At 41.0% G+C, this 25,925-nt stretch overlaps 1 protein-coding gene across 7 annotated transcripts in view; it reads left to right on the forward strand.

Annotated features, from left to right (window-relative positions):
* Window positions 1-24,831, forward strand: part of LOC309804066 (zinc finger protein 426-like) — a 34,311-nt gene extending 9,480 nt beyond the window's left edge. For 2 of the 7 annotated variants that reach the window (XM_082621116.1, XM_082621117.1), the window contains exons 2-6: window positions 6,779-6,862; window positions 7,439-7,565; window positions 8,165-8,251; window positions 10,059-10,123; window positions 10,608-12,893. In XM_082621116.1, coding sequence (XP_082477242.1) covers window positions 6,833-6,862; window positions 7,439-7,565; window positions 8,165-8,251; window positions 10,059-10,123; window positions 10,608-11,153 — 855 coding nt within the window. In that variant the 5' untranslated portion in view covers window positions 6,779-6,832 and the 3' untranslated portion in view covers window positions 11,154-12,893. Of the gene's footprint in view, window positions 1-6,778; window positions 6,863-7,438; window positions 7,566-8,164; window positions 8,252-10,058; window positions 10,124-10,607; window positions 12,894-13,023; window positions 13,167-14,517; window positions 16,072-23,846 lie in introns of those variants that run through there. The other 5 variants (XR_014294046.1, XM_082621118.1, XM_082621119.1 and 2 more) reach the window with 5 other exon arrangements.
* The last annotated feature ends 1,094 nt before the right edge of the window (window positions 24,832-25,925 follow it).

Raw genomic sequence — 25,925 nt, forward strand, 5'->3', positions numbered from 1 at the left:
TCTTCTTGAATAAGAAAGTAATATGTGGGGTAATATTTTGACACTCAGAATATCTTGTTTTCTAACAACCTTTATCAATTATTCTGGCATCTGATTTAGCACTACTAACTGATCCTCTGTGTATGTTGTTTCACGTTTGTAGAGGTGCGTCTTCAGGACTAGATTTTAAAGTTGGGTTTCTAGGTCAAAGGGCCAAAACACGGTTAATTTTTCTGGGTATATAAATCCCTTCCATAAATCTTGTGCCATTTGGTAGTTTCCAAATCAACATTAAAATAGGATTAAAATTATTCTGGAGAAACATAAGGAACACATTTTAGTTTTGACTTCAAGGCACTTGTTTTCAAAAATGATATCCAGGGAATTCCCTGGTGGTCCAACGGTTAGGGCTCCGTGCTTCCACTGCTGGGGGCCTGGGTTCAATCCCTGGTCAAGGAAACCAAGATCCCACAAGCTGCGAGATGAGGGGAAAAAAAAGTCGATATCCAGTCCACTTTCTTCCTAAGAGTACTCAAATACGTTTTCAGAAGTACAGTGTTTTGATTCGTATTGTGCACATGCATTTTATATGATTCCTATTTCATTTTGTGTTGTAATTTTTTGTTTGTTTTACTTCAATTTGTGCATATCTATGCTGTAACATTTGTGTGGGGATTGGCAATTCTGACAGTCCCCCTAATGAGCTAGGCTGTCTTCGAGAAATAGGGAAACAGTCGAGATCGAAATAAGGATAGTATTGCTTCTATGGGGTTTACAGTTTATTTAGGAAGACGTTTTAAGTGATTGTTGGCAAGTTTGTTATCTGGACATAATAATGGCTTAATATGAGGGGAGAAGATATATTGGGAGGTGTTGATATTTAAGTTGAGAATGAAAGCATGGATATGACTTAGCTAATCAGGTTGTTGAGCTAAGGTGAGGAGGTGTAGAATGAATGAGAACATTTCAGATGAAGGGAACTTGATGAACAAAATTCCAGAGGAGTTGCGAATTCAGTGTATTTCCTAAGGTGAGGAAAGAGGGTTGTCTGAAGCAGAGCAGAACCAGAGAGTGTTGGGAGGTATATTGGAGAGTGGGGGATAGGGCCAAGGGAATTACTTACTCTGAATTATATTCTAAGGCCATGGGAAACTTAGGAAATATTTTAATCAAAGGAGTAATTTGAATCTACTTACAACTCCTAGTTTGAGAATGGTCTTCAGAAAGTGTGAGAGTGAATGCATGGAGTCAACCTAGAAGCTTATGATAAATAAGCTTTAAAACACGATGGTGGTAAATTACAATTGGATTATTATTATGGAAAAGGAAATAAATGAAATGATTTGAGAGTTTTATAGAAGGTAAAATTGAGAATTTTAATTACTTGATGAAGTTATTCCTTCATCTGTTGATTTACTAGAGGATATATTATAGTCAGTGCTTGAATGATTAAGACATAGTGAAGAAAACTGAATTCCTCACATTTGTTCACAGACTTGCAGATATAGTTTCCTAAAGACTAAATGGTAATGTTAACCTTTAACACGTTATGTATAAAATTAAAATGGGGAGGAGATAGGAATGAATCGTTAGTTTATATAAATAAACATATGCATTATATAAATGCATACATATAATAAGCAAAGAGAAAACGTGCAAAACTACTACCATTCTTGTTTCTCTAATTGGTCTTGAGGTTGTGGTTGACATCCATGGGTTACTTCTTCAACAATCAGTTTCACATTTCCCTTGCCCTCAATGAGATCCTCACCAGGTCTGGCTTATGTACCTGGTGGAGTGACCCAAATGTTCATTCCCAGGCACACAACAGTAGTGTTAGCTGGGTCATCCATGGAGAAGGGAAGTCCATATTGTTGAGCCCACAGATAGGCTTTATCCCCTTTAGCATGGCCATTTGGTTCATGGGCCCATTGAGGAAACACTGTTTTGTCTGGGAAAAGTAATTGACATCTATGGACTGCATCATTTTGTCCACCTGATTATTAATAGTCTTATTTGTAGTGGATTGCTCTTGGTGGACATTCATATAGGGCACAAATAACTTTACAGTTTATGTGCATTCAGAGACATCCTTTCATATACCTTTTCCCAGACTACTTTTCTTGTCATCAACCTTCCAATCTTGTTCCATTCACATCTTTGACTCTCCAGTCAAATGATTGACAACTGTTTGTGAAGCGATGTGTATCCATACATATGGCTGTTTTTCACTCCAGACCTAGCGACAGCCAAATATACTGCTTGAATTTCTGCTACTGGGAAGATTTTTAATTACTGCTGCCTTTCAGGGTCATCCCTTCAGTAAGAATATAGAGCTTCAGCTCTAAACTTCCAGGTGTAACTAGCTTACTATGCAGACCCATCTATAAACCAGGTTTTGTCTCAGCCAGCTGGGTGTAAGGAATACCACAGGAAGCCATAGACATGGACTGAGGAAGAGGAGGTAGTGCAACTGTACTTAGGTGTTGAAAGAGCCTTGGCAGCCTATCATACAATTTACTTGCACTCGCTGGAACTGCCTGAGCTTAATCCCTTAGGAGCTCCTAGGAGTTTACATGTTCACCAAACTCTTTTGATACACATTTGCAGAGTTGGGCTTATTTTGTATGTAAGCTGTTTTCTCCTACCTTATGTTGCATACTGTCCTGTCCCCTTGGATTTTGCACTAGTTGTGTGTCCAGAGGCAACGGCAGGTAATTGTGGTGGGTCTCGAGAATGAGCATGCCTTCCAAGGCATCTGCTCTAAGTGAGATTATCACACATTTGTCAAGCAGAGGAAGGCTAGTATCTTCAGAAACCTAAGAGCAAGCTACTTGCCTGATAAGGGAGGCTCAGAGTGTCTTGGGGGTTCAATATTGTGAGTGACATCAGGGTCCCCGTAGATGTCCCCATTTCAAGTTTCCTGTCTCATTCTTCCCTGATCAGTGCCTCATTTTCACATGAAAAAGCATGTGAGACTGACTTTAAGTATGGTTGAATACTTGAACTCTGCATTTGATTTTTAGCAATATCTTCCCCATGTGACCACATGAAATGAGTTTTTAACCTGTCATGGAATCTCTCTGCTTTCAGACTTTGACTTGAGATAGTAGATCTGAGCTTGTTAGTGTCTGGGCAACTACACTCAAAAGAATCCATCTCTCACCATAACCATTATAATCACCATTATTGTTGTACCGTTAAGTGTAGCATTCACCTGGTCTCCCAAGGCAAGAGCTGTACCATAATCATCATAGGTGATTGCTTGACAGTTGGAATTCTGTGAATGTCTTTCCCATTGGCAAGGCTTTTAGCTCTATGCTTGAGTCCAAAGGTTTGACCAAACATATCCCAAAATGTCATCTTCACTACTTTGTCTCCAGGGATCACCTATCTTCACTATTGTGTATAAGTCTGCATGAAATGAAGAGACAGAAATCATACTTTGATTTCAACAGGAGAAGTATAGTATAAAGTTGTAAAGAGAATTCTGTCATATATCCTAGAGTTCATGGAGAGTACCTAAGGAAGGCCAAACTTACAGTGGGGCCCTCTCCCCAAGATTGATTTCAGACCTTGTTAGAGAAGGTACCATTGAATGTGAGGAAATTTGCTAGGTTGCCAGGGCCAGAACTAGTTAACAGTCACTGGGCAAGGATGAAGCTCCCCTCTGGTATGCAGGCAAGCCATGACCGGTATGTAGATGTGGAGAGGGAATTGGGGTGCCACTGCCAGTGCAGGACCTAGAGCACTAAGTGTCCATATGAGGAGGCTGTGGGAAACAAGTGACGGGTGTGCAGATAAGCCGACGCTGGTGTGAGTGCTTGAAAGAAGATGGTGTTCCTCCCACCCTTACATTCTTAGAGTAATCAAATACATTTATGAAAACAGATATATGTTGTATTATGAACAGTTATTTAGGTATAATCTAGGTGTACTTGAAGAGTGATGTGAAGGAGCTCCACTCTGTCAGTCACCAGTCAGGGGCTGCCTCTGGTGTGCCAGTCACCGTGCCACTCTTTGCACTGGCAGACACTGGCATCCAAAACAGATACAGTGCTACCAATGATATGCCAAAAAAAGAAACTCTCCCCAAAAAAGCTGATCCTTATGTCAGACAACGTTGTCAAGAAGCATTACTACAGATACAGAGGTCATGATAAACAAATCTGTTTCTCCAAAAATATAAAAAATCAAATGTGTATCCACTCAATAATATTGTTGCAAATATATAAAGCATTACTTGAAAGAAGTGGAAGAAGAAATAAACAATTGCAAAATTCTAGTGGGAGATTTTAATGTATTTTGCCCATAGTTTCACTAAACAGTACATGAAAAATCAGGACCCACATTTGAAGATGCTGTATTAATTGCCTAATATACATATATAGCATAATGTATCTAGTAACAGTGAAATCAGAAAGTGCTTGTCTGAGCGCAAGAAGTAAGGAATGGATGGAAAGGGACAAGAAGGTTTTCCAGGGAAATAAATGTGTTCTGTTTCTTGTTTAGGCTGGTGATTATACAAGTACATGCAATTATCAAAATTCATCCACTAAATACTTAAGATCTGTGTATTTCATTAGACATTAATTATGTCCAACTACAAAATACCAGAAAAATAAAACATTTTAGCAGGTACCGCCTCACTAAACTTACTCAGCCTCAGGACTCCTGGTTTGAGACCCCTAGTAGTAAGTACAGTTATAAGGGAGTTTAGACACATGATTTTTTTTGACCTCATGTATGTATGGGTTTTAGTCTTCTCTACTGGAGAGTAAGGACTGTGGGGACAGTGAGGATGAATATGGTTCATAGGTAATGAACTGTGGAACTTTCATTGTCATCATTCATATACCATTTTGTAGACCAGCATTTGGCCTGGTGGTCTGTGTTTGATATATTAAAGGTTATTGATATTTAACAAAAAGAAGTTAACTTTTAAATACAGAACGTTAAAAGACAAGAAGCATGAAGAAAGTCTGTGGAAGAAGTAAATAAACATAAAAGCAGATTTTTCAGTTCCATAAAAAAGGAACTGAAAAATAATATGAAAAGGTGATTATCTGAAAAGATTCACAAAATAGACAAATGTGGGGCTAAGTATGACAGGGCCTTGCTCCTTGTCCAAGGCAAGGAGAGAGTACAGACCCGTTTGATTTGAGTGTTTCCAAATGGAGACCCATGGAGGCTTCCCAGTACTTTCATGTATTCTGAATTCTTTTGTAAAAAGTTTGATAAATTTTTTTCTAATCTTTTTGGACCAAGTGTGGAAGACCTAATGATTTCCCCTTTCTTTCTTTATCTGGCCCAGGAACTAACAGTATATGTGGGGGGGGGGGTGTGCGTGCGTGTGTAGGATATCCTTTATATTTTTTACCTGCTTGATTGTTTTCCCATGTTACTAATGAATTGATATATCAATTATTAGTTTATTGTCTATCTTCCCTAATAAGAATGGTGGATATTTAATGCCTAGAATATTTTCTGTATATGTTACTGCTCTCAACTGATTGCCTAGCACAAGGTCATTGAAAGAAAGGAATAATCCAGTGATAAGAACTAAAGGAGGCCTAGGGCTTCAAACTTCTCCAACATCCATGAAGAGAAGCTCAAGGATGTTGACCGAATAGAATGTTTTATTTTTTCCCTTCATAAGCCCAGCAGCAGCCTACACCAGTGCTTTTCCAATATAAATATAATGTATAGATCACGTATATAATGAAAATGTTTTCAGTACCCACAATAAACAAAAATGAAGATTATTTATATGAATATATTTTATTTTATCCCATATATATTAAAATATTACTTAAACACTTAGTCAATTTAAAATTTGAGATATTTTACATGTTTTTCATTTGAAGGGTTTTAAATTTACTGGACACTAAATTTTTATCATATATACTTAATTTCTGCTTAGAGCATACATAATTTACAGTTGAAAGAGTAGATTTCAGTATTCAAGTTGTTCCAAACATATAGGTAAGCTGTAAGCTCCTAATGAGATATCTGGTACATAATATCCTCAATGAATAATAATTGATGTTACTGATATTCTTGTTGTAGAGCATACTCTTTTAGTAACTATGTTATCTACATAGAAAGAGCTAATTTATGATGTTGTGTGTGAGATAACTAATATTTGTTGATTAATGATATGAAGCAGGACTCCAGATAACCCGATCTCCAGGGGCATGGAGATGTCCCTGTCCACTTGTATTCATAAGCTATCTGACATGATCTTGACATCAGAGAAAGGAATTTTAAGGCAAATTTCACCATCATTGCAACATGACAGCTATATGTCCCATGAGAAGTCCTTGTTAATGTCCTTTTTCAGAGACTCTACTTTAGGATCTGCCAGTCTTTTGGTCTAAGCCTGAGCAGTCATGCATCTGGTTCATCTAGGAATTGCTGAAGGGAGCCAGATAATGCTGTTCTCTAACTCGGCTTTCTGGTGTACGCATTTAGGTAGAGTTGCTGCATAACCTTATTCATGTATTTTATTGCCTTGACAAATGAAGAGTCACATTACTCAGGTCCTAAGGTTCCTTCCCTGTAAAATGAACCCATTACTCTTTTCCTGATGGGCAACATGGCTCACCATCCCCTTTTCTGGCTTCAGGTGAGACAGGACTACTCTGGCATTTCACAGCAGTGGTGTGTATTTATGTGAGATTTCTTGAGTGTGCAAGGATAATTGGGAATTTTGAGCTAGAGTTGAATGACTTCCAGTAAGTGACTGTGGGAATTATGATCATCTCTGGGTACTCATGCCTTCTTTCTTTTCTCCTAGGTGTTCTAAGGACCCTTTTGCCTTCCTGAGGAAAAGACAGAGGCAGAAAGGATAATGGCTGAGTGTTTGAGAAGTTGTTCTGAGGTAAGAAGCAAGTCTATCCTTCTAAAAAATGAGCTACTGTATCCACCAGATGGACACATTCTGTTTTGGTAGACCTGTGTCCAGAGCCTCTTAAAGAAATAAAGCCACTGCAGGACTCAGTCCCTGATGAATTCCCTCCCTAAGTGGAAGCTCATACTGGTGACACATTACCCTGAATAATCTCAGTATTTCAGTAATGACCTCCTAATCTTGCCTCTCGTGATGGTGACTGCACATTTTTTGTTTTGCTTGGTGCTCTTACACAGTAAGGAAGATGACTGTGCATTTCTCAAAGAATGTATTCATTCATCAGCGTTTACAAGTGCTTCCAGTTGGCTTAGGACTATGCTACAGGAGAGAAACAAAACACTTGAGATAAGTTCATGTATTACATGTTCCATTAGAGCTGTAGCCGAAGGATATCAATCATGAGTGAGTGTAGATAGAAGAGAACCTAGGACCATTGTGTCCTGGGAGAGATGATGAGAGACCTTGAATCATAGGTCACCCGTCTCCAGTCCCTACCATTGGTGGAGGGCTTACTTTGCTGAAGCTAGTATGTGTGTGATGGTTTAGGACTCGGTGACCTTCGCTGATGTAGCTGTGGACTTCACCCAGGAAGAATGGACTTTACTGGACCCCATTCAGAGAAAGCTATACAGAGATGTGATGCTGGAGAACTACAAGAACCTGACCACAGCAGGTAAGGCTGCCAGCATTCCTGTAGTGTCTTAGGGAACAGATATATGTGATGCACTTACTGTGTTGCAGCATGGGTGATGTTACATATGAATATAATGGAAACTAACAGACACTGGTCTTCACATGAATGAGTTTTAATTCGGTTGTCACCTGAAGATGTGCTTCTAGGACTAGCATTATCACCATTGCTGTTAGAAATGTGCATTCTCAGACTCCACCTTTCACCTACTGAATGAAACTGCGGCATTGGGACCCAGTCATCTGTGTTGTGACAGACCCTGGACTTGGTTCTCATGGACACCAAAGTTTGACACTCATTGGTATATTGGTTTCTCCATGTGAATGAACATCTTTTTTTGCACTTACTTTGTTTCCCGTATCAAAAAAAGTCTTAAGCTTTGTAATTGTTTATATCAATCTGAATGTGGGCTTCAGGGGCCAGAGAGAAACAGTCTTTGTGGAGAACAGAAGGAGGTGAATTTCCTGTTTTATCTCTTCTGAAATAGTTTTACCACAGTTTTAGACGTATAGGAGCTGATTCACTGGACAGTTTCTTCTGTTTTTCTGGAGCTTCTTTCATTAATCTTTCCTCATAAACAGGGTATCAATCATTGAAACCCACTCTGATCTCTTGGTCGGAACAAGAAGATGATTTGAGGACAGTGGAAAGAAGAGGAGTCCCCCAAGGTGAGTGATTCCTGATCAATGAAAATTTCAGTGTCTTTGGAATAATAATGAGGAAACTTGTAAAGATGTGCTTTCTCACAGAAGGCTGAGGCCACTGGTCTCTGATGTTTCAGGGTATATTCAAGTTGTCATACTTACGTACTTCACATTTACTCAGTTTCTTATGAGCTCACAAAATGGCTTGTTCTTTCTTTTTTTTAATATAATTTTATTGAAGTACAGTTGATTTACAATTTTTTTTTTTTAATTTATTTATTTATTTATTTATTTTTGGCTGTGTTGGGTCCTCGTTTCTGTGCAAGGGCTTTCTCTAGTTGCGGCAAGCAGGGTCCACTCTTCATCGCGGTGCGCGGGCCTCCCACCATCGCGGCCTTTCTTCTTGGGACCACAGGCTCCAGACGCACAGGCTCAGCAGTCGTGGCTCACGGGCCTAGTCGCTCCACGGCATGTGGGATCCTCCCAGACCAGGGCTCGAACCCGCGTCCCCTGCACTGGCAGGCAGGTTCTCAACCACTGCGCCACCAGGGAAGCCCCAATTTTACAATGTTATGTTAGTTTCAGGTGTATAGCAAACTGATTCAGTTTTATATATATATATATTTTTTTCAGATTCTTTTCTCATATAGGTTATTACAGAGTACTTAGTAGAGTTCCCTGTGCTATACATTAGTTCGTTGTTATCTATCTTATATATAGTAATGTGTGTATGTTAATCCCAAGCTCCTTATTTATCCCACCCTCCCACATTTCCCCTTTGGTAACCATAAGTTTGTTTTTGATATCTTTAAGTCTGTTTCTCTTTTGTAAATGAGTTCATTTGTATTGTTTTTTTAAATGAGATTCCACATATGAGTGTTATCATATGATATTTGTCTTTCTCTGTCTGACTTACTTCACTTAATATGATAATCTCTGGGTTCATCCATGTAACTGCAAATGACATTATTTCATTCTTTTTTTTTTTTTTTTTTTTTTTGCGGTATGCGGGCCTCTCACTGTTGTGGCCTCCCCCGTTGCGGAGCACAGGCTCCGGATGCGCAGGCCCAGCGGCCATGGCTCACGGGCCCAGCCGCTCCGCGGCATATGGGATCCTCCCAGACCGGGGCACGAACCCGTATCCCCTGCATCGGCAGGCGGACTCTCAACCACTGCGCCACCAGGGAGGCCCTATTTCATTCTTTTTTACAGCTGAGTAATATGCTATTGTACATATGTACCACATCTTTATCCAAAATGGCTTGTTCTGTTTCTCTTTTTTTTTTTTTTGTGGTACGTGAGCCTCTCACTGCTGTGGCCTCTCCCGTTGCGGAACACAGGTTCCGGACGCGTAGGCTCAGCGGCCATGGCTCACGGGCCCAGCCGCTCCGCGGCATGTGGGATCTTCCCGGACCAGGGCACGAACCCGTGTCCCCTGCATCGGCAGGCGGACTCTCAACCACTGCGCCACCAGGGAAGCCCCTGTTTCTTTTTTTTAACTTTATCATTTTGATGTAGGCTATTTTTCCAAACATTCCTCTTTTCCTTCACTGATAATATTCAGGATTTTTCCCCCATCATATTTAATTTTCATAGAATTCTTTTTAATCAGGTACTGAATTTTGACTCTGCATTCCTATCATTGTTAAATATTTGGCATAGCCAAACTCCTCAAATCTAGTATGTATGTATTGATATTTTTAGCATCTTTAATTTGGAAGCCAATACAAATGAGTATTATTATTTTTAACTCCTTCAGCCTCCTGTTTCTGTCTACAAACTCTTATATTCGTTATTCTTTTTTTATGGGAAATGCAACTTAAAACCAAAGGCTCAGCAATTCACCAGGATAATCTTGGGGGAGAAACATCTGTTGGGATGGAAACAGTAACATTGGTAAGTTTAAAACATCGTATTTCTCTTTTTCCACATTCAGAAAAGAAAGGGAATCTCATTTATAGCATGAGCACAAGTGATAGATGTTTGCAGTAGGTGGCATTCACCCAGGGGAGAGCAATGTCTATGGTGAGATACTCTGAATAGGATGAATTTGGGGATATCCTAAACCTAGCTTGATAGTTAGTGCCTCAGAGTTCCCATAAGTCCTCATTTCCACATATGTAACAGGACATTTGAGATTTTACAACAATCCATGAAGCTGTACAGGATTATTTGAAGGTTGGAGTAGATGGAACATCATTCTGGCAGAAGGATTCCATCATTCAACTTGAAAGAAATCAACAGGGCAGAGGTGTATGAATGTAGTAGAAATGGTAAAAGTCATCTTCATCATTGTAATGATGTTTCAAGTGTGAGATGAGTAGGATCAATTAATGAGTCTGAGCAATCTTTGCATCATCATTCATCTATCCATCCACAGGCAAGAATCCACAATGGATGGAAACTCTGTAACTGTGAGCAATATAGGAAAGACTTCAGTGAACACTTGAGCCTTAGGACAGGCAGGAGAACTCAAAATGGAGGCAACACTCACGAGCATAATGAGTATGGAAAAAGCTTCCTTACTCTGCAGAAGAAAACCTCTATGGTTGTGAAGCATTTTGTGTTTAATCACCGTGGAAAAGCCATCATCCTGACTCCAAATATTGTGGACAGGAAAAGCAGTGTGGGAGAGAAAGCCTTGGAATGCAGTGATGGTGAGGAAGCTTGTGTGAATCAGCCTTCTCTTCAGGCACAACTAGTAACTCAGAATGGGGAAAAACGCTGTAAACAGAAGGAACATGGGAGAGCTTCTATTCTCTCCACAAGGCGTGGTATACCTGTACGAAATCACACCACAAAAAAAAGTTATGAATGTAAGGAGTGTGGGGAAGTCTACATCATATATCCATTAAAATTCACATGGGAACCCACAATGGAGAGAAACCCTATAAATGTAAGGAATGTGGGAAAGCTTTCATTATAGCTTATGAACTTAAGAGGCTTATAAAATCTCATACTGGAGGAAAGCCCTTTATATGTAAGGAATGTGGGAAAGCCTTTATTAGAGCTGATCACCTTAGGAGCCATGTAAAATCTCATACTGGAGAGAGGCCCTTTATATGTAAGGAATGTGGGAAAGCCTTCATTAGTGCTGATCACCTTAGGAGCCATGTAAAATCTCATACTGGAGAGAGGCCCTTTATATGTAAGGAATGTGGGAAAGCCTTCATTAGAGCTTATCACCTTAGGAGCCATGTAAAATCTCATACTGGAGAGAGACCCTTTATATATAAGGAAAGTGGAAAATCCTATTTTTATCCCTTATTCCTTAATGATCATATGCAAAATCATAGTGAAATAAAAGTGCATAAATGTAGGGAGTGTGGGAAAGCCTTCCTTACTTCCTATAGACTTAAAGAACTTATAAAATCTCATAGTGAAGAGAGGTCTTTTCCATGTGAAAAATGTGGAAAATTCTTCAAAAGTTCTTCATATCTTAAGATTCACAATCGAATTCACACTGGAACAAAACCATATAAATGTACAGAATGTGGTAAAGCCTTCATCAGGCCTTTTGTACTTACTGAACATATGAAAACTCATGCTAGAAAGTTTTTATGTGGAGATTGTGGAAATTTTTTTGTCAGATCTCAGTTTAGGGACCATAGAAAATCTCACATTGGAGACAGGCCCTTTCTATGTGATCAGTGTGGAAAATCCTTTAAACATTCTTTATACTTTCATCGTCACAAGACAATTCACTCTGGAATAAAACCTTACAAATGTGAGAAATGTAGGAGAGCCTTCACTTGGAAATCAGACCTTTCTAAACATGTCCAAACTCATGGTGGAGAGAAAGAAACCTCAGGATATAAACAATGTGAGAAATCCTTCAGTTATTCCAATTGCTCAGGAAAAACTCACCCTCTAGCAAAATCCTATAAATGAAGAATATGTGAGATAGCCTTCAGTTCTCTTTGTTCGTTTGTCTTGAAAGAAATCACTTTGTCTAACTGATGTCAGGTATGTGGGAAAGCCCTCAGTTGCCCTGATACACTTGACGTGAAAAGAGCACACTGGAGAGATGGTCTTCAAGCATAAGGAATGTGGGAAAGCCATCGATCTCACAACCCAGCCTGTTAGGGCTCACAGTGAAGCCATACTATTAAGAAACATGGAAAGCACTTTACTGTTTGCTCAGGGAAATATATGTTCCGTAAATATGGGAGATCTTGCAATGCAGAGGAACTCTACTGATATAAGATTTCTGGAAAGCTGTACATCTCTTGAGTACTTTGACGTTCACTTGTGATCTTACTGTGGAGAAGAACATTAGGCATGTGAGAAATATTGTACAGTCATCATTTTTTTCCACTAGATTGTTGCTCATGCTTAATAAACATGGGGTGATTCACAGGCAAGAGAAACGGAGTGTAGTAAATATGGGAAATGCTACTCTGAGTCTGAAATCTTAGGGTTTCTGAGAAAGGATAGTGTTCCAGGTGGTCCCAAAGATCTATTTTGAACATTTGTCATTTGGCCGTGACCTTTCCTGGGCAGCGATACGTCTTTCCCTCATCATCGGGCCAGGCCAGTCTAGTTGCTACATTTTCCAGGTCACAACCTGGCCAAAAGTGGGCCTACAGGATTCACACTTAATCCTCTTTGGACCCCCTGTTTTTTCCTGTTGGATGGACCTGGTCTTATATTATGAAGACAGGAACTGCTTGACTATGTATGAGGCTCACCAAGTCCATCTACATCAAGTCCCAATGGCCAAAGTGGAGGATATAGTACATCTCTGTAAATCTTGTAAAGATGGCCTTGTCCTCTCTCATACCTGATCCTTTCAGGGTCAGGGTCAAGCATGGGATGAGTGGAGAGGAAGTGAGATTTCATCTACTAATGTGAGACACCCTGATTTCCTGACCTTTGTGGGAGAACAACACCCCGACGCCTGTGGAGGGCATTCAACCTCAGGCCTTGCAGGAAGAGGGTGAGAGCAATGATTGTTCCTTTTCACCCCTATATTCAGCTCCACACCCATGCAAAACAATCATGTCATGTGTCTGGATCAAACAATGTCTGCTGTAGGTGACATGTCCTCCCTCTGGGTTTGTCCTCCAATCCAAGTGCTTGAAAAGTGAAAAACTCATGTGACTGGCTGCTCCTGATAATGTGCGCTGCTTGATGCCATGACTGGCAGTTCCTGAAGGTGGGTTTTAGGTTCAGACACAGACAAATGACTAGTACACCTATTATTCCTCTTAAAGATGGCTTTATGGAGGTTGATCTCTCCTCAGTTACTCCCCCATCTTTGTCACCACTGGGAATTACAGAAATTGAACAGGATCTGTCAGGATTTTTTATTGGCTCAATTCTACCAGCTGTCAGTAATGTCCTCAGTACAGGTGTACCAACTGCACCATTATTGCTACCAGAACTAGCCAGTCCCTCGTTTATGTGCCACCAGTGAACCCAGCTACTGCATTACCAGGTCTGATGCATTTACCAGCGGGTATGCCTAACCTCTGCACCCTCCCCAGTCTTAAGCTTCCTGCACCCCACATCATGCCAGGTGTCAGCCAGAACCCAGGTTCTGCCTTCCTAGGACTTTATCTAATAATAAAAACCTCATTTCAGCTTCTGATGAAAGGTTACAGAGTTCTCATGCTTGAGCAGCCTTGGGTTACCTCGCGTATAGCCAATCAGGGTACAGCTTCTTTTTTTTTTTTTTTTTTTTTTTTTTTACTATTTATTTATTTATTTATTTGGTTCTGCTGGGTCTCAGTTGTGACAGGTGGGCTCCTTAGTTGTGGTGGGTGGGCTCCTTAGTTGTGGCATGCAAACTCTTAGTTGTGGCATGCATATGGGATCTAGTTCCCTGACCAGGGATTGAACCCGGACCCCCTGCATTGTGGGCGTGGAGTCTTAACCACTGCACCACCAGGGAAGTCCCCGGGGTGCAGCTTCTTGATGACACTTTCTTGAGGCTAATCAAACCATTGTAATGATAATCCAAGTCAAGCTTAAAACAGAGCCTGGACTGGAATTAACCTCTGAACCTTCATTTATACATATTTATATGTGGAGTAATGTGTCATGTTTGGTTCTTTTTTGTGTATGCATTTTGCTATTTGGCCCATCTGTTGACCTCTTTAATTATTGGCAGTGACACTGAATTATCAGCAGATTAGTCTTAACTCCCTTGAATGCAGTGTAATGGATTATATACTAGCCCTGGATGACATTCTGATTTTCTGAAATAAGACCTATATTTCCAGTAGAATTTGTTGCAGTTGCCTGAGTCTGAGACCTCATGGATCATGTTAGAGGTTTATATGCAGGTTGGCCTCATTCTGCTGCTTCGACTCCTAGTGATAGTGTCATCAACAAGTGTCTACTGAGATCCACGAAGCAGATTTCGTCCCAACTCTTGTTCTTTAGTGGTTGACAAGGTGCCATTTTCATGTGAAAATTCTCCAAAAGCCAAGCTGATGTGTGAACCAGGAGCTTGCTGAAGACCCTCCTCCATGCATCGCTCTTGCCCCTGCTCATCATGTTCTACATGTGAATACAAGGCTCTGATCCCTTTTATTCTCAGAATTGAGAAATGCAGTGAGGAACATGGAAAGATGAGATCATCTCTCCCATTGAGACAACAAGCAGGCTTGGTTACTATTGCAAAGAAACAAATTCCACAACCTCAGCATTGCTCTCCTGTAAGACAACCCAATGTAGTGCAGACTCCACATGGGCCCTCTGTGTCACCCCTGAGAGACTCAGGGACAAAGGGAACCAATACAAACAGGCTAACTTTCCTTGGAGGAGGGGAATAATCAAGTCACTGGTCCAACAGTTTTGGTGATGGAGACGTGGCTTCCTGGAAGAGGCAGAACAGTAGTGGCCAGGCTGGGTGGAAAGACAGAGAAGTATCTGGAATCCAGTAATGAAAGCTCTTCCCCAGACATTTGCCCATGTTTGGTGCAAGAGGAGAGAACAAGGATCCCTGCTGTCCTACTTCTTAATGAGGCTCAACAGTAAGTGTATCAGTAGTTATATCAGTTTGCTTTTCCTTAATTTCTCAATCTTATACTACCATTAATTTTTAATTTATTTTTTGGCTGCATTGGGTCTTTGTTGCTGCACTCAGGCTTTCTCTAGTTGCAGCAAGTGGGGGCTACTCTTCGTTGCTGTGCGCGGGCTTTTCATTGCAGTGGCTTCTCTTGTTGCGGAGCATGGGCCCTAGGCCCACGGACTTCAATAGTTGCAGCACACCAGCTTGGTAGTTGCAGCACGCAGGCCCTAGACTGCACAGGCTTCAGTAGTTGTGGCACACGGGCTCAGTAGTTGTGGCTCGAGGGCTCTAGGCACAGGCTAAGTAGTTGTGGCGCACGGGCTTAGTTGCTCCAGGGCATGTGGGATCTTCCCGGACCAGGGATCAAACCCATGTCCCCTGCATCGGCAGGCCGATTCTTAACCACTGCACCACCAGGGAAGTCCTATGCTTAATTTTTTTTTTTTTTTTAAAGAAGATGTTGGGGGTAGGAGTTTATTAATTAATTTATTTATTTTTGCTGTGTTGGGTCTTCGTTTCTGTGCAAGGGCTTTCTCTAGTTGTGGCAAGCGGGTGCCACTCTTCATCACAGTGCGCAGGCCTCTCACTATCGTGGCCTCTCTTGTTGCGGAGCACAGGCTCCAGACGCACAGGCTCAGTAGTTGTGGCTCACGGGCCTAGTTGCTCCGCGGCATGTGAGATCCTCCCAGACCGGGGCTCAAACCCGTGTCCCTGCATTAGCAGACAGATTCTCAACCACTGCACCACCAGGGAAGCCCTGTGCTTAATTTTTTAATGTCACTTTATACACAGACATTATGTGGACTTCAAAAATACCTACGTTTTTGCTATCCAATCTTAAAATCCTTTTCTTTTACTTGGAGCATTTACTGTATAATATAATAAATTACTAATAAATTTGGGTTTGTGTGTATCATCTTATTTTTTCCATATTTATCTCATTTTCCATCTTTCTCTACATTGTTAGTGTATTTTCATGCAGATGATTTAACTGGCGATGATTGAAATTTATATGCTCCACTACTTTTCCTTTAGTTGCTACCCTGAAACCTTTTAAATTAATGTCTTTCATTGAAGTCTTTTTTTTTTTTAATTCATTGAAGTCTTAATACCTTTTCCCTTGTACAAAGTGTATTGGGACTTGTGAATACCACAGTGCCCATTGTCAACTCCTCAGCAACACACTGACCCAGAGACCCAGAAATCAGTCTGTAGTCAGGAGAGCCACAAAACAGGCCCAGGTGACAAAAAGAACCAAGTCCCCCCAGAGAAGTGGCAGAGCCTCCCCTGTCTTATGAGAGGTTATGTTTGACAGGGAATGGATACCCCAGTGGGGAAGTGCTCAGTATCATCAGAAACAGTGAAATTAGTGCACTATCATGAGGTAAACTGACCACCACCATAAGGGGACACAGCTGTGGAGACTGACTGCATGATTGCCCCGCTGTGGCCAAACAGTAATGATGATAGGAATGGCTATGACTGTTCCCCAGCTTTCCTGGGTACTTCATGTTGGCCTTTTCTATCCCAGACGACTTTGGAGCTGGCTGTCTGCCTCAGCCCCCAGTGGTGCATCCCAACGGATGCATTGGCTTTGTCCCCTGGCCTTGCTGGGACCTTGCAGTTAGTGCAGCTCTGGCCCTTTCTTCACTCTTTACCCAGACCTGCCGCTCTCACAGGCAGCTGTCTTCCTGCCTCTTTCTCTCCCTCTGACTGCCCTGTCACTTGTCACATAAAGGGTGACTTGTGGGTCCCTGGTGATGGGGACATTATATAAGACGTTATTGCCCCTGAGCAGTATGTCTTTCCACATAACAGGAGAAAGGCATCTCTTTAGTACAGGAGCTTTGAGGCGAGGAGTGGGGAAGATTATTCATTAGAGTGAAGGGCAGAACAGGGTCAGCTTGTGTTTGTGCTCCATGAGGGGAGGAGAGATCTGCACCCTGAGCTTCTGAACCAGTTCACTTGTGACCCATTGGAACACAGCGCCTTTCACCACTACGAATCACTTTTGTCATTGGAATCAATTTCATCATTCTTATCTCAGTGTTAATGGAAAAGTTAAGGGACAGGTTGGGGATATCCTTCTGCCTGAATCTATCACGTCTTGTCTCTAGAGCAAAGCCCAGAGTTCTTGGTCACAGAACATGTTTAGACAGGTACACCGTTCAGCCCTTGGTGACTCTGGGGGCACCAGGCCCCTGTGCTGGCCTGGAAGGCCATGTGATTGCTCAGCAGCCAGGCAGATTGGAGCCCAAATATCTACAAGGGCAGCTCCAGGAGCTACTGGGCTCCCCTCAGCTGGGAATGCAGAACACTCTATTGTGTGGGCTTCGTCCTTGAAGCACTGGTGGCTGATTTGTGTCAAAGCCCACCTTCCCTCCCCAACCACCGGCTCTCAGTGATGTGTGTCCGATACTTTTCCTGCGTGACCCACTGCATTTGGCCTACCCTCTGGTGCCTGCCTGGGAACAGGGCGTTCCTGTTTCTGAATGGCTGAGGCAGCTGTACTTGTGAGGCTACTGACCTCCCTGTGCTGGCTGCCTACCGGAGTGACCCTGCATGTGGGCATTTAAAAATACTGTTTTGTGTTAGGTGTTTTGTTCAGTGTTTTAGTCTTTGAAATGCCAGCTAAACAGTTTGTTTTTTTTATATTCACTTTTTTTACACTACATTTCTCCATTTGGGGTCTGAGTTTAGTAGTTTAAAAAAAAACTAGCCTTTAAAAAAAATCTGACTTTTGATTTGCAAATTGATTTAAAATGTACACTTTTTTTTTTTTTTTTCTTTTTGCGGTATGCGGGCCTCTCACTGTTGTGGCCTCTCCCGTTGCGGAGCACAGGCTCCGGATGCGCAGGCCCAGCGGCCATGGCTCACGGGCCCAGCCGCTCCGCGGCATATGGGATCCTCCCAGACCGGGGCACGAACCCGTATCCCCTGCATCGGCAGGCGGACTCTCAACCACTGCGCCACCAGGGAGGCCCTAAAATGTACACTTTAAATAAATAGCTGATATATATATACATGTAATATTACTAAAGGAACCTGTAGCACTTTACTGTCCTTTTATGAGCAGGTTTTTATACGGCTGGGTCTCTAAGAAAGGCACTCCACGCGCCACAATGAAAAGTAGCCCCTGCTCGCCGCAACTAGAGAAAGCCCGTGCACAACAACAAAGACCCAATGCAGCCAAAATAGATAATTAATTAAAAATAAAATTTAAAAAAAGAGATAGTACACAGTTCCACGGGGGGACTTAATCACCTTTCTCCCCATAATGTTTCTCCAAACAATAGAGAAAAATGAGGTAGGCCATATATGTGAAAACAGTGAGCGAAGGCTTAATGTATGTGTACTGAATACTGTCTCTCTAGTAACTTACAAATCAGAAAGTGCTTGTCTGGGGATGAAGGTGAGGGGATGGACTAGAACAGGCAGGAGGGCTTTGGAGGAAAGATAATTATGTTCTGTATCTTGTTTCAGCTGGTGATTACTCAAGTATGTGCAGTTTTCCAAAGTCATTCCCTGAATGCTTACATGTGCTTTTCATTGTACACTAATTGTATCTTTTTTAAAATTTATCTATTTATTTTTGGCTGCATTGGGTCTTCATTGCTGTGCACGGGCTTTCTCTAGTTGTGGCGAGCGGGGGCTACTCTTCGTTGCAGTGCACGGGCTTCTCATTGCAGTGGCTTCTCATTGCGGAGCACAGGCTCTAGGCGCGCGGGCTTCAGTAGTTGTGGCATGCAGGCTCAGTAGTTACGGCGCACAGGCTTAGTTTCTCTGCAGCACGTGGGATCTTCCTGGACCAGGGATCAAACCTGTGTCCCTGCCTTGGCAGACGGATTCTCAACCACTGCGCTGCCAGGGAAGCCCCACTAATTGTATCTTAACAACAAAAAGTAAACATCCTATGCATTCACCAGGAAAATAAACAGATTTCTGGCCCTGTTCAGTACAGGGTTTCCCAGTTTGAGGAATGTGGTATTAAGTAGAATCTCTACTATGAAATAGATAGCTGGTTTTCACCTGTGACCATATATGACTTCAGGGTTAACAAAATAACATTGGTAAACAAAAGACACATAATGCTGCCCAGGACATTTAAAATCTGTCCAAAAGAAAGCAGGTCCTAATGCCGGACAATATAGACTTGATGTATATAGTTTCAGGCTTCAGGCTTCTCATCTGTGGGGTTATCATGATGATGGTGGATTTTGTTCATGCATAAGAACTATGGAACTTTCTACCTTTGTCATCCGAATACTGTTGTGAAGATTACCATTTAGGCTGCTCGTCAGTTTTAGACTGTGATTGGGCGTGGCACCCCCTTGCCTGCCCGCTTGTAAGCCTCACAAATGTCCTATTGTAATAAATCACTTCTTATCAAAAAATTAAAAAAACAAAGACTGTGATTGATTTTAACCAAATAGAGTTGACCTTTAAAACCACAGAAGGTTAAAAGATATCAAATGGTTGAACATGAAGGAAATTGAAGAATAAATGAATAAAAGTAAAACAGAAGAACTGATAAATAATTCCCAGTGGTGGTTCTCTGAGAAGACACACATCCAGGGAGACTCATACAATACATAGATGTTGGAGAAAGTCTGACTTGGCATTTCCGCTTTGCAAAGGTGATGGGGAGAGAACAGACCTGTTTCAATTGAATTTTCCCAACCAAGACTTTCTTGAAGTTACCCAGTACTTAAAATTTATTGAGAGAGTTTTGGGCAAAATTTATTTAGAGGGTGTTGGGTGGGGGGGAATCATGATATTGTTTTTCTAATCTTTTTTGGTTCAAGGTATAATAGTCTATTTATTTTCCTTTTCTGCCATTATCTGCCCCAGAATATTTATGCCCCTGTGGGTGTGTATGTAGGACTTTCCCTATTTTCTTGCCTGCTTCATTTTTTCCATATCACTTTTGAACTGGTATATTAATCATTACTTTATTATCTACCTCCTACCATCATATCAGCTCATCTAGACCGCGTACATGTTTTTTTAACTTTAACTTTTTATTGAAATAAAACATTACATACAGAAAGTACACATGAGTGTTTAGCTTGATACATTTTCACAGTGGAACACACCAGTGTAACCAGCACACAGCTCAAGACACAGGACGTTACCACCACCCCAATATCCCCTGGTGTACCCTTCCAGACACATGCCTCCCAGGGTAAGCACTTTCCTGACTTCTGATAGCGTAGGATGACTTTTATGTCTTTGTATTTGACATTAATGGAATCATACAGTATCACATTTTTAATATAAATATATTGTTAAATTTATTTATTTGGCTGCATTGTGTCTTAGTTGCAGCACATGGGATGTTCGTTGAGGCATGCGGAATCTTTCCTTGCGACGCGTGGGCGTCTCTCTAGGTGTGACGCATGGGCTCTAGAGCATGCAGGCTTAGTTGCCCTGCAGCATGTGGGATCTTCGATCCCCAGCCAGGGATCCAACCCGCATCCCTGCATTGGAAGGCAGATTCTTAACCACTATACCACCAAGGAAGTCCAGTATCACTTTTTATATTTAAATAAACTTCTAAATTTCGGAACAGTTCAGATTTTCAAAAACAAAAAACAAAAAAAAACGTGTAGACGGTACAGAAAATTCCAGTGTACCCCACACCCAGTTTTTTCTGTTGTTAGCATCTTACCTTGCAATTAGACCTCGTACATTTTTTGTATACAGTGCTCGTGTCTTCTCAGTTTCCAGCACAGGGACATAATTATTTCCTGAGAGATTAAAGGAGAAAACCAGAGAGAAGGACTTAAAAGGAGATACAGGTCTCCAGGCTTCTCCAGGCTCCTTCAAGGGAACGTCAACTATGTTGACTGAATATTTCATTTTTCTTTTCTTCATAATTCCCAGCTGCAGTTTATACTGTGTAAGCCACATACAGACTTTAAATTTTTTCAATAGCCACAATAAACCAAAAAGAAATAACCGAGATCATTTTTAAATAAATTTTATTTAACCCAGCATATCCATAGTATTTCAGCATAGTAAGTGGTAATGGTGATATTTAAATCCCTCATATGGAGTATTCAAAATTCTCTGGTTACTATATATTCATTAGATGTAACTGATATGTGTTTAGCTCTCAAAAAATTACAGTTGAAAAGGTAGCTTCCAATATCCAAAATATTTCCAATAATTGTCTACATACGGGTGTGAGGCCAGCAGCTCCCGGAGCCCTGGCTGCAGATTTAACCTTGGACCCCCGTGTCCTGAGTAGTTGTCACATGGCCCTCCAGACACACTTCATAATTGAAACAGTGTCTCACGTCTGGAAATCCAAAGTCTGATTTGTGTCATCACAGTAGAAAATCACAGCCCACTAACCAATTTCCAGGCATAGGTCAATAAGAAAGAACCTTTTCATCAAAGGGAAGACCTTGCACCATCACCACAATCCATACTAAATCTTCTCTCAAACCCTCCTCAAAAGGACTTGCAGTCTTTGCTATAGTGACTAGGCACTGGGGAGAGGAAATGCCTAGATGGTCTCAGATGACACGAATTTCTGGAAATCCAAACTCCCATTGTAGCCCTCCACCAGTAAAGCAGAGTGTTACGGTAGGATTCCTCCCGCATGGCTGTGGATGGGCCAGGGGTCAGCTAGTGGGGGGTGGGGTCCAGATGCAGCCCAGAGGACATGGTTCATTCATTCATGTTGGCCTCGGTGGCAGAAGGGACTCTGCAGGTGTAATTAACATAAGGATTTTGAGATGGGAAATTTATCCTGTATTACTTGGGTGGGCTGAATTTAATCACAAGTGTCATTATAAGAGGAAGGCAGTGGGGTAAGAGAGAGATTTCAAGCTATATTTTTACTTTTAAGATGGAGGAAGGACCACCAGCCAAGCACTGCAGGGGGCCTCTAGAATTTGGAAACGGCAAAGAGATTCCCCTCTAGTGCATCCAGCATTAAGCCCCTTGCTGATACTTCATAGAATTCAGACCTCCAGAAGTATAAGATAATAAATTTCTGTCATTTTAAGCCACTGGACTTACAGCAACTTGCTACAGCAGCATCAAGAAACTAATACACCTCTCTTCCAAAATCTACCTGTCTTACTGCCACTGGCTTGGTCAGGTCCCCATCATCTTTCCCTGAACTACTTCAACAGCCTCCTAACTCTTCACTCTGCCTCCAGTTTCCCCCGCTCATAGCAATACTAAAATCCTCATATTATGCGCATGATTACAGCATGGCCCTTGTGCTCAATTGCTTTTAGAATCCTTAATACGTCCAACTAGACTCTCAATAGTCTGTCTTCCATCTACATATCTATGCTTATTTCTAATAAGTCAGACATAAGTTCCAAGTATCTTACTGAAATGCTTTACTTGAATTTCCACATGCGTGTGTGTGTGTGTGGTTTCTTCTTTCTCAAGTTCCCAATCTCCTATCCTGTTTTCTACCCAAACCCATTATCCAGTTAAATTTCTACTGATTATTTGTTACTCTTGCTCAAGTATATTCCCCATTAGAAGTTTTTCTGAATCCTAAGTGTTGGCAAAAATGTGAAAAACCTGAAACCTTCATTCGTTGCCAGTGGGAATGTAAAATGGTGCAGCCACTTGGAAAACAAGTTTGTCGTTTTCTTAGAAATTAAATACAAATTTACCGTATGACCCAGTAATTACTCTGCAATACCTACCCCCAAAGAAATAAAAGCACATTTTAGCACAGAGACTCATATGCAAACATTCATAATAGCATTATTCATATTAACCCCAAACTGGAAATACCCACATAGCCGTCAATTGGTAAATGGATAAACAAAATGTGGTACATCCATACATTTGAATACCATTCTGCAATTATAAGGAACAAAATACTGATGTATGTTCTCCACATGAATAACCCTGACAAATCGTTATGCTAAGTGAAAGAAGCCAGATACAATAGATCATCTATTGTATGATTCCATTTATATAAAATAGCTAGAAAAGGCCAGTTTATAGAGAGACAGAAGCAGATAAGTGGTTACCTAGGACTGAGGTGGCAGTTGATAATACCTGCAGATGGGCATGAGGGAACTTTCTAGGGTGATAGAAATGGTCTGTGGATTGTGGTGATGGTTGCATAACTCTATAAATTTACCAAAACTATTGAACTTACACTTTCAGTGGCTGAATGAATGGTATATAAATGATCCTGCAATAAATCTGTTAAATAAATTTAAAAAATTTTTTTTCTGGACTTAAGGTGAGTTGAAAAGTTTTACCTTGGTTTTCAGCATGCCTTATTACACACCAATATTATTATGGTTACCACGCTGTATTTCAGTCATGTTTACCTCTTTGGTCCCCAGTTGAGTTTGTATGAAGTAGGCAATAAATACACTATGGATTAAACTTAGTAGAATCAAACTGAATTAAAGCCATACTGAATATGTTTTTCCTCACTAAAAAATTATGATTTTCCAGTACTTTTGAAGATCTTAGTACATACCCGATACTTGTTTTATTTTGTTTTTGTTGTTTTTGCCCCCAAAGTCCTTAGTTCCATTCATGGTATTGTTTGGATACTCTTCACAGTCTTTATCACTTGTCTCACCTTTGGTTCCCCAGAAGCAGATGCCGATCCAAGGATTCACATGCAAGCACTTTATTGGAAGGAGCAAGGACCATGGTATATGTGTTGGAGAGAGGAGAAGTGATACAGGGAAGAAAACACATCCAGTAAAGTTTAGCTTAAGTCAGCTCCCACAAGAGTGAGCAGAGTTTCCATCCTGTAGGGAAATTCTGGAAAATGGCACAAAATCCAAACTTCAGAATTATTCCTGCTGAGGGGTGAAGAAGATGGTACACTCCACACCTTTCCATCAAGAACTGTCCCTGGGGCTTCCCTGGTGGTGCAGTGGTTGAGAGTCCGCCTGCCGATGCAGGGGACACGGGTTCGTGCCCTGGTCCGGGAGGATCCCACATGCCGCAGAGCGGCTGCGCCCGTGAGCCATGGCCGCTGAGCCTGCGCGTCCGGAGCCTGTGCTCTGCAATGGGAGAGGCCACAACAGTGAGAGGCCCGCGTACCGGAAAAAACAACAACAACAACAGCAACAAAGAACTGTCCCTGGTGGGGCATAATTCTATGTCACGTCTACCATCATGCGTTGGGAAAAGTAGGTTCCACCTGCTGGTGACAGTGGCAGTCAGGCTGGTGTGCAGTGGGGATGTGAAGGGATCCCAGGGAATGTAGGAGAAGTACTGACCACTTCTACCATGCCATCCTTCACTGCAGACTCAGTTCTATCAATATTCTTCTCAAAAAGTGGACTAAGTTCTGAATACATTTCAGAAGTGTGTAACTATCATTCCTGCTGGCACCTCCAGAGACATCCCTTCCCCCAAAATAAACCACATTGGAAAACAAGGTTTATTCTGTTGTATTCATTACTAGATGTTTTAGGATCTTTGGTGTATCTTCAAACTGCCATGATGGGAAATAAATGTCCAGTAAAACAAGGAAAGGAAAGAGGAAGGGAAGAAGAAGGAAGGCAAAGAATGAAGCAATATAACAGAGTTACCTGATGCAGTATATTACTATGAATCACCTGAACAAACTAGCTGTCAAAACATTCCCACCTAAATGTCCGTCAACAGAGGAATGGATAAAGAATATTTGATACATATATACAATGGAATATTACTCAGCCATTAAAAAAGAATGAGATAATGATATTTACAGCAACATGGATGGGCCTAGAGATTGTCATAGTGAGTGAAGTGAGTCAGAGGAAGACAGTATCATATGATATCACTTATATGTGGAATCTAAAAAAATACAAATGAACTTATTTACAAAACAAAGATTCACAGACTTCAAAAACAAATTTATGGTTACCAAACAAAGTGGAAAGATGGGGGATAAATTAGGAGTTTGGGATTTACATATTCACAGTACTATATATATAATCAACAAGGACCTCTTGTATAGCATAGGGAACTCTACTCAATATTTTGTAATAACCTATATGGCAAAAGAATCTGAAAAAGAATGGATATATGTATATGTATAACTGAATCAGTGCTATACATCTGAAACTAACATAACTGTAAATTAACTTTAATATAAAATAAAAGTTCAATTAAAAAAAATTCCCACTCTTAAAGTTGAAAATCATGTCACTGTTCTCAGGAAAACTGATAGCAGTTAGCAATGTGGGCTCAATGTCAGATTTCCAGGTTAGCGTCCATCCCATTCTCATTCTCTTTTTAAAATGAGGTAAATGAGAAATGCCTTTAAAAATGTTGTCAAGATTACATAAAATATACACATAAAACAATAAGAACAGACTTGATATGTGAAGCAGTTTGGTCATGAGTATTGTGTGATTTTCATTCCATTTTTTTCCAGAGAAAGACAAACACAACCAAATTAAGGTGAAGAACATCAACATTTGAGAGGATAATTTTAGGGGGAAACCATGCCACGTTTGATATAAATGCTACAAATCTAATGTCGGAAATCGCTGGAATGGCTGTAAGAAAGCTGGCCCAAGATAGATATGTATGGTCTGCAAATAGGAAACAAAAGTTAAAAAGGAATTACTGAGGATGGTGTTGAGGAGAAACTAATACAAAAACAAATAAAAGCAAAGTCATAGGTGCTTTGAGAATGGAAGAAATGAAGCATGTCTTTTAAGGGAAAAG

This window comes from Mesoplodon mirus (assembly GCF_964341445.2).
Source record: "Mesoplodon mirus genome assembly, chromosome: 5".
NCBI classification, from domain to species: domain Eukaryota; kingdom Metazoa; phylum Chordata; class Mammalia; order Artiodactyla; family Ziphiidae; genus Mesoplodon; species Mesoplodon mirus.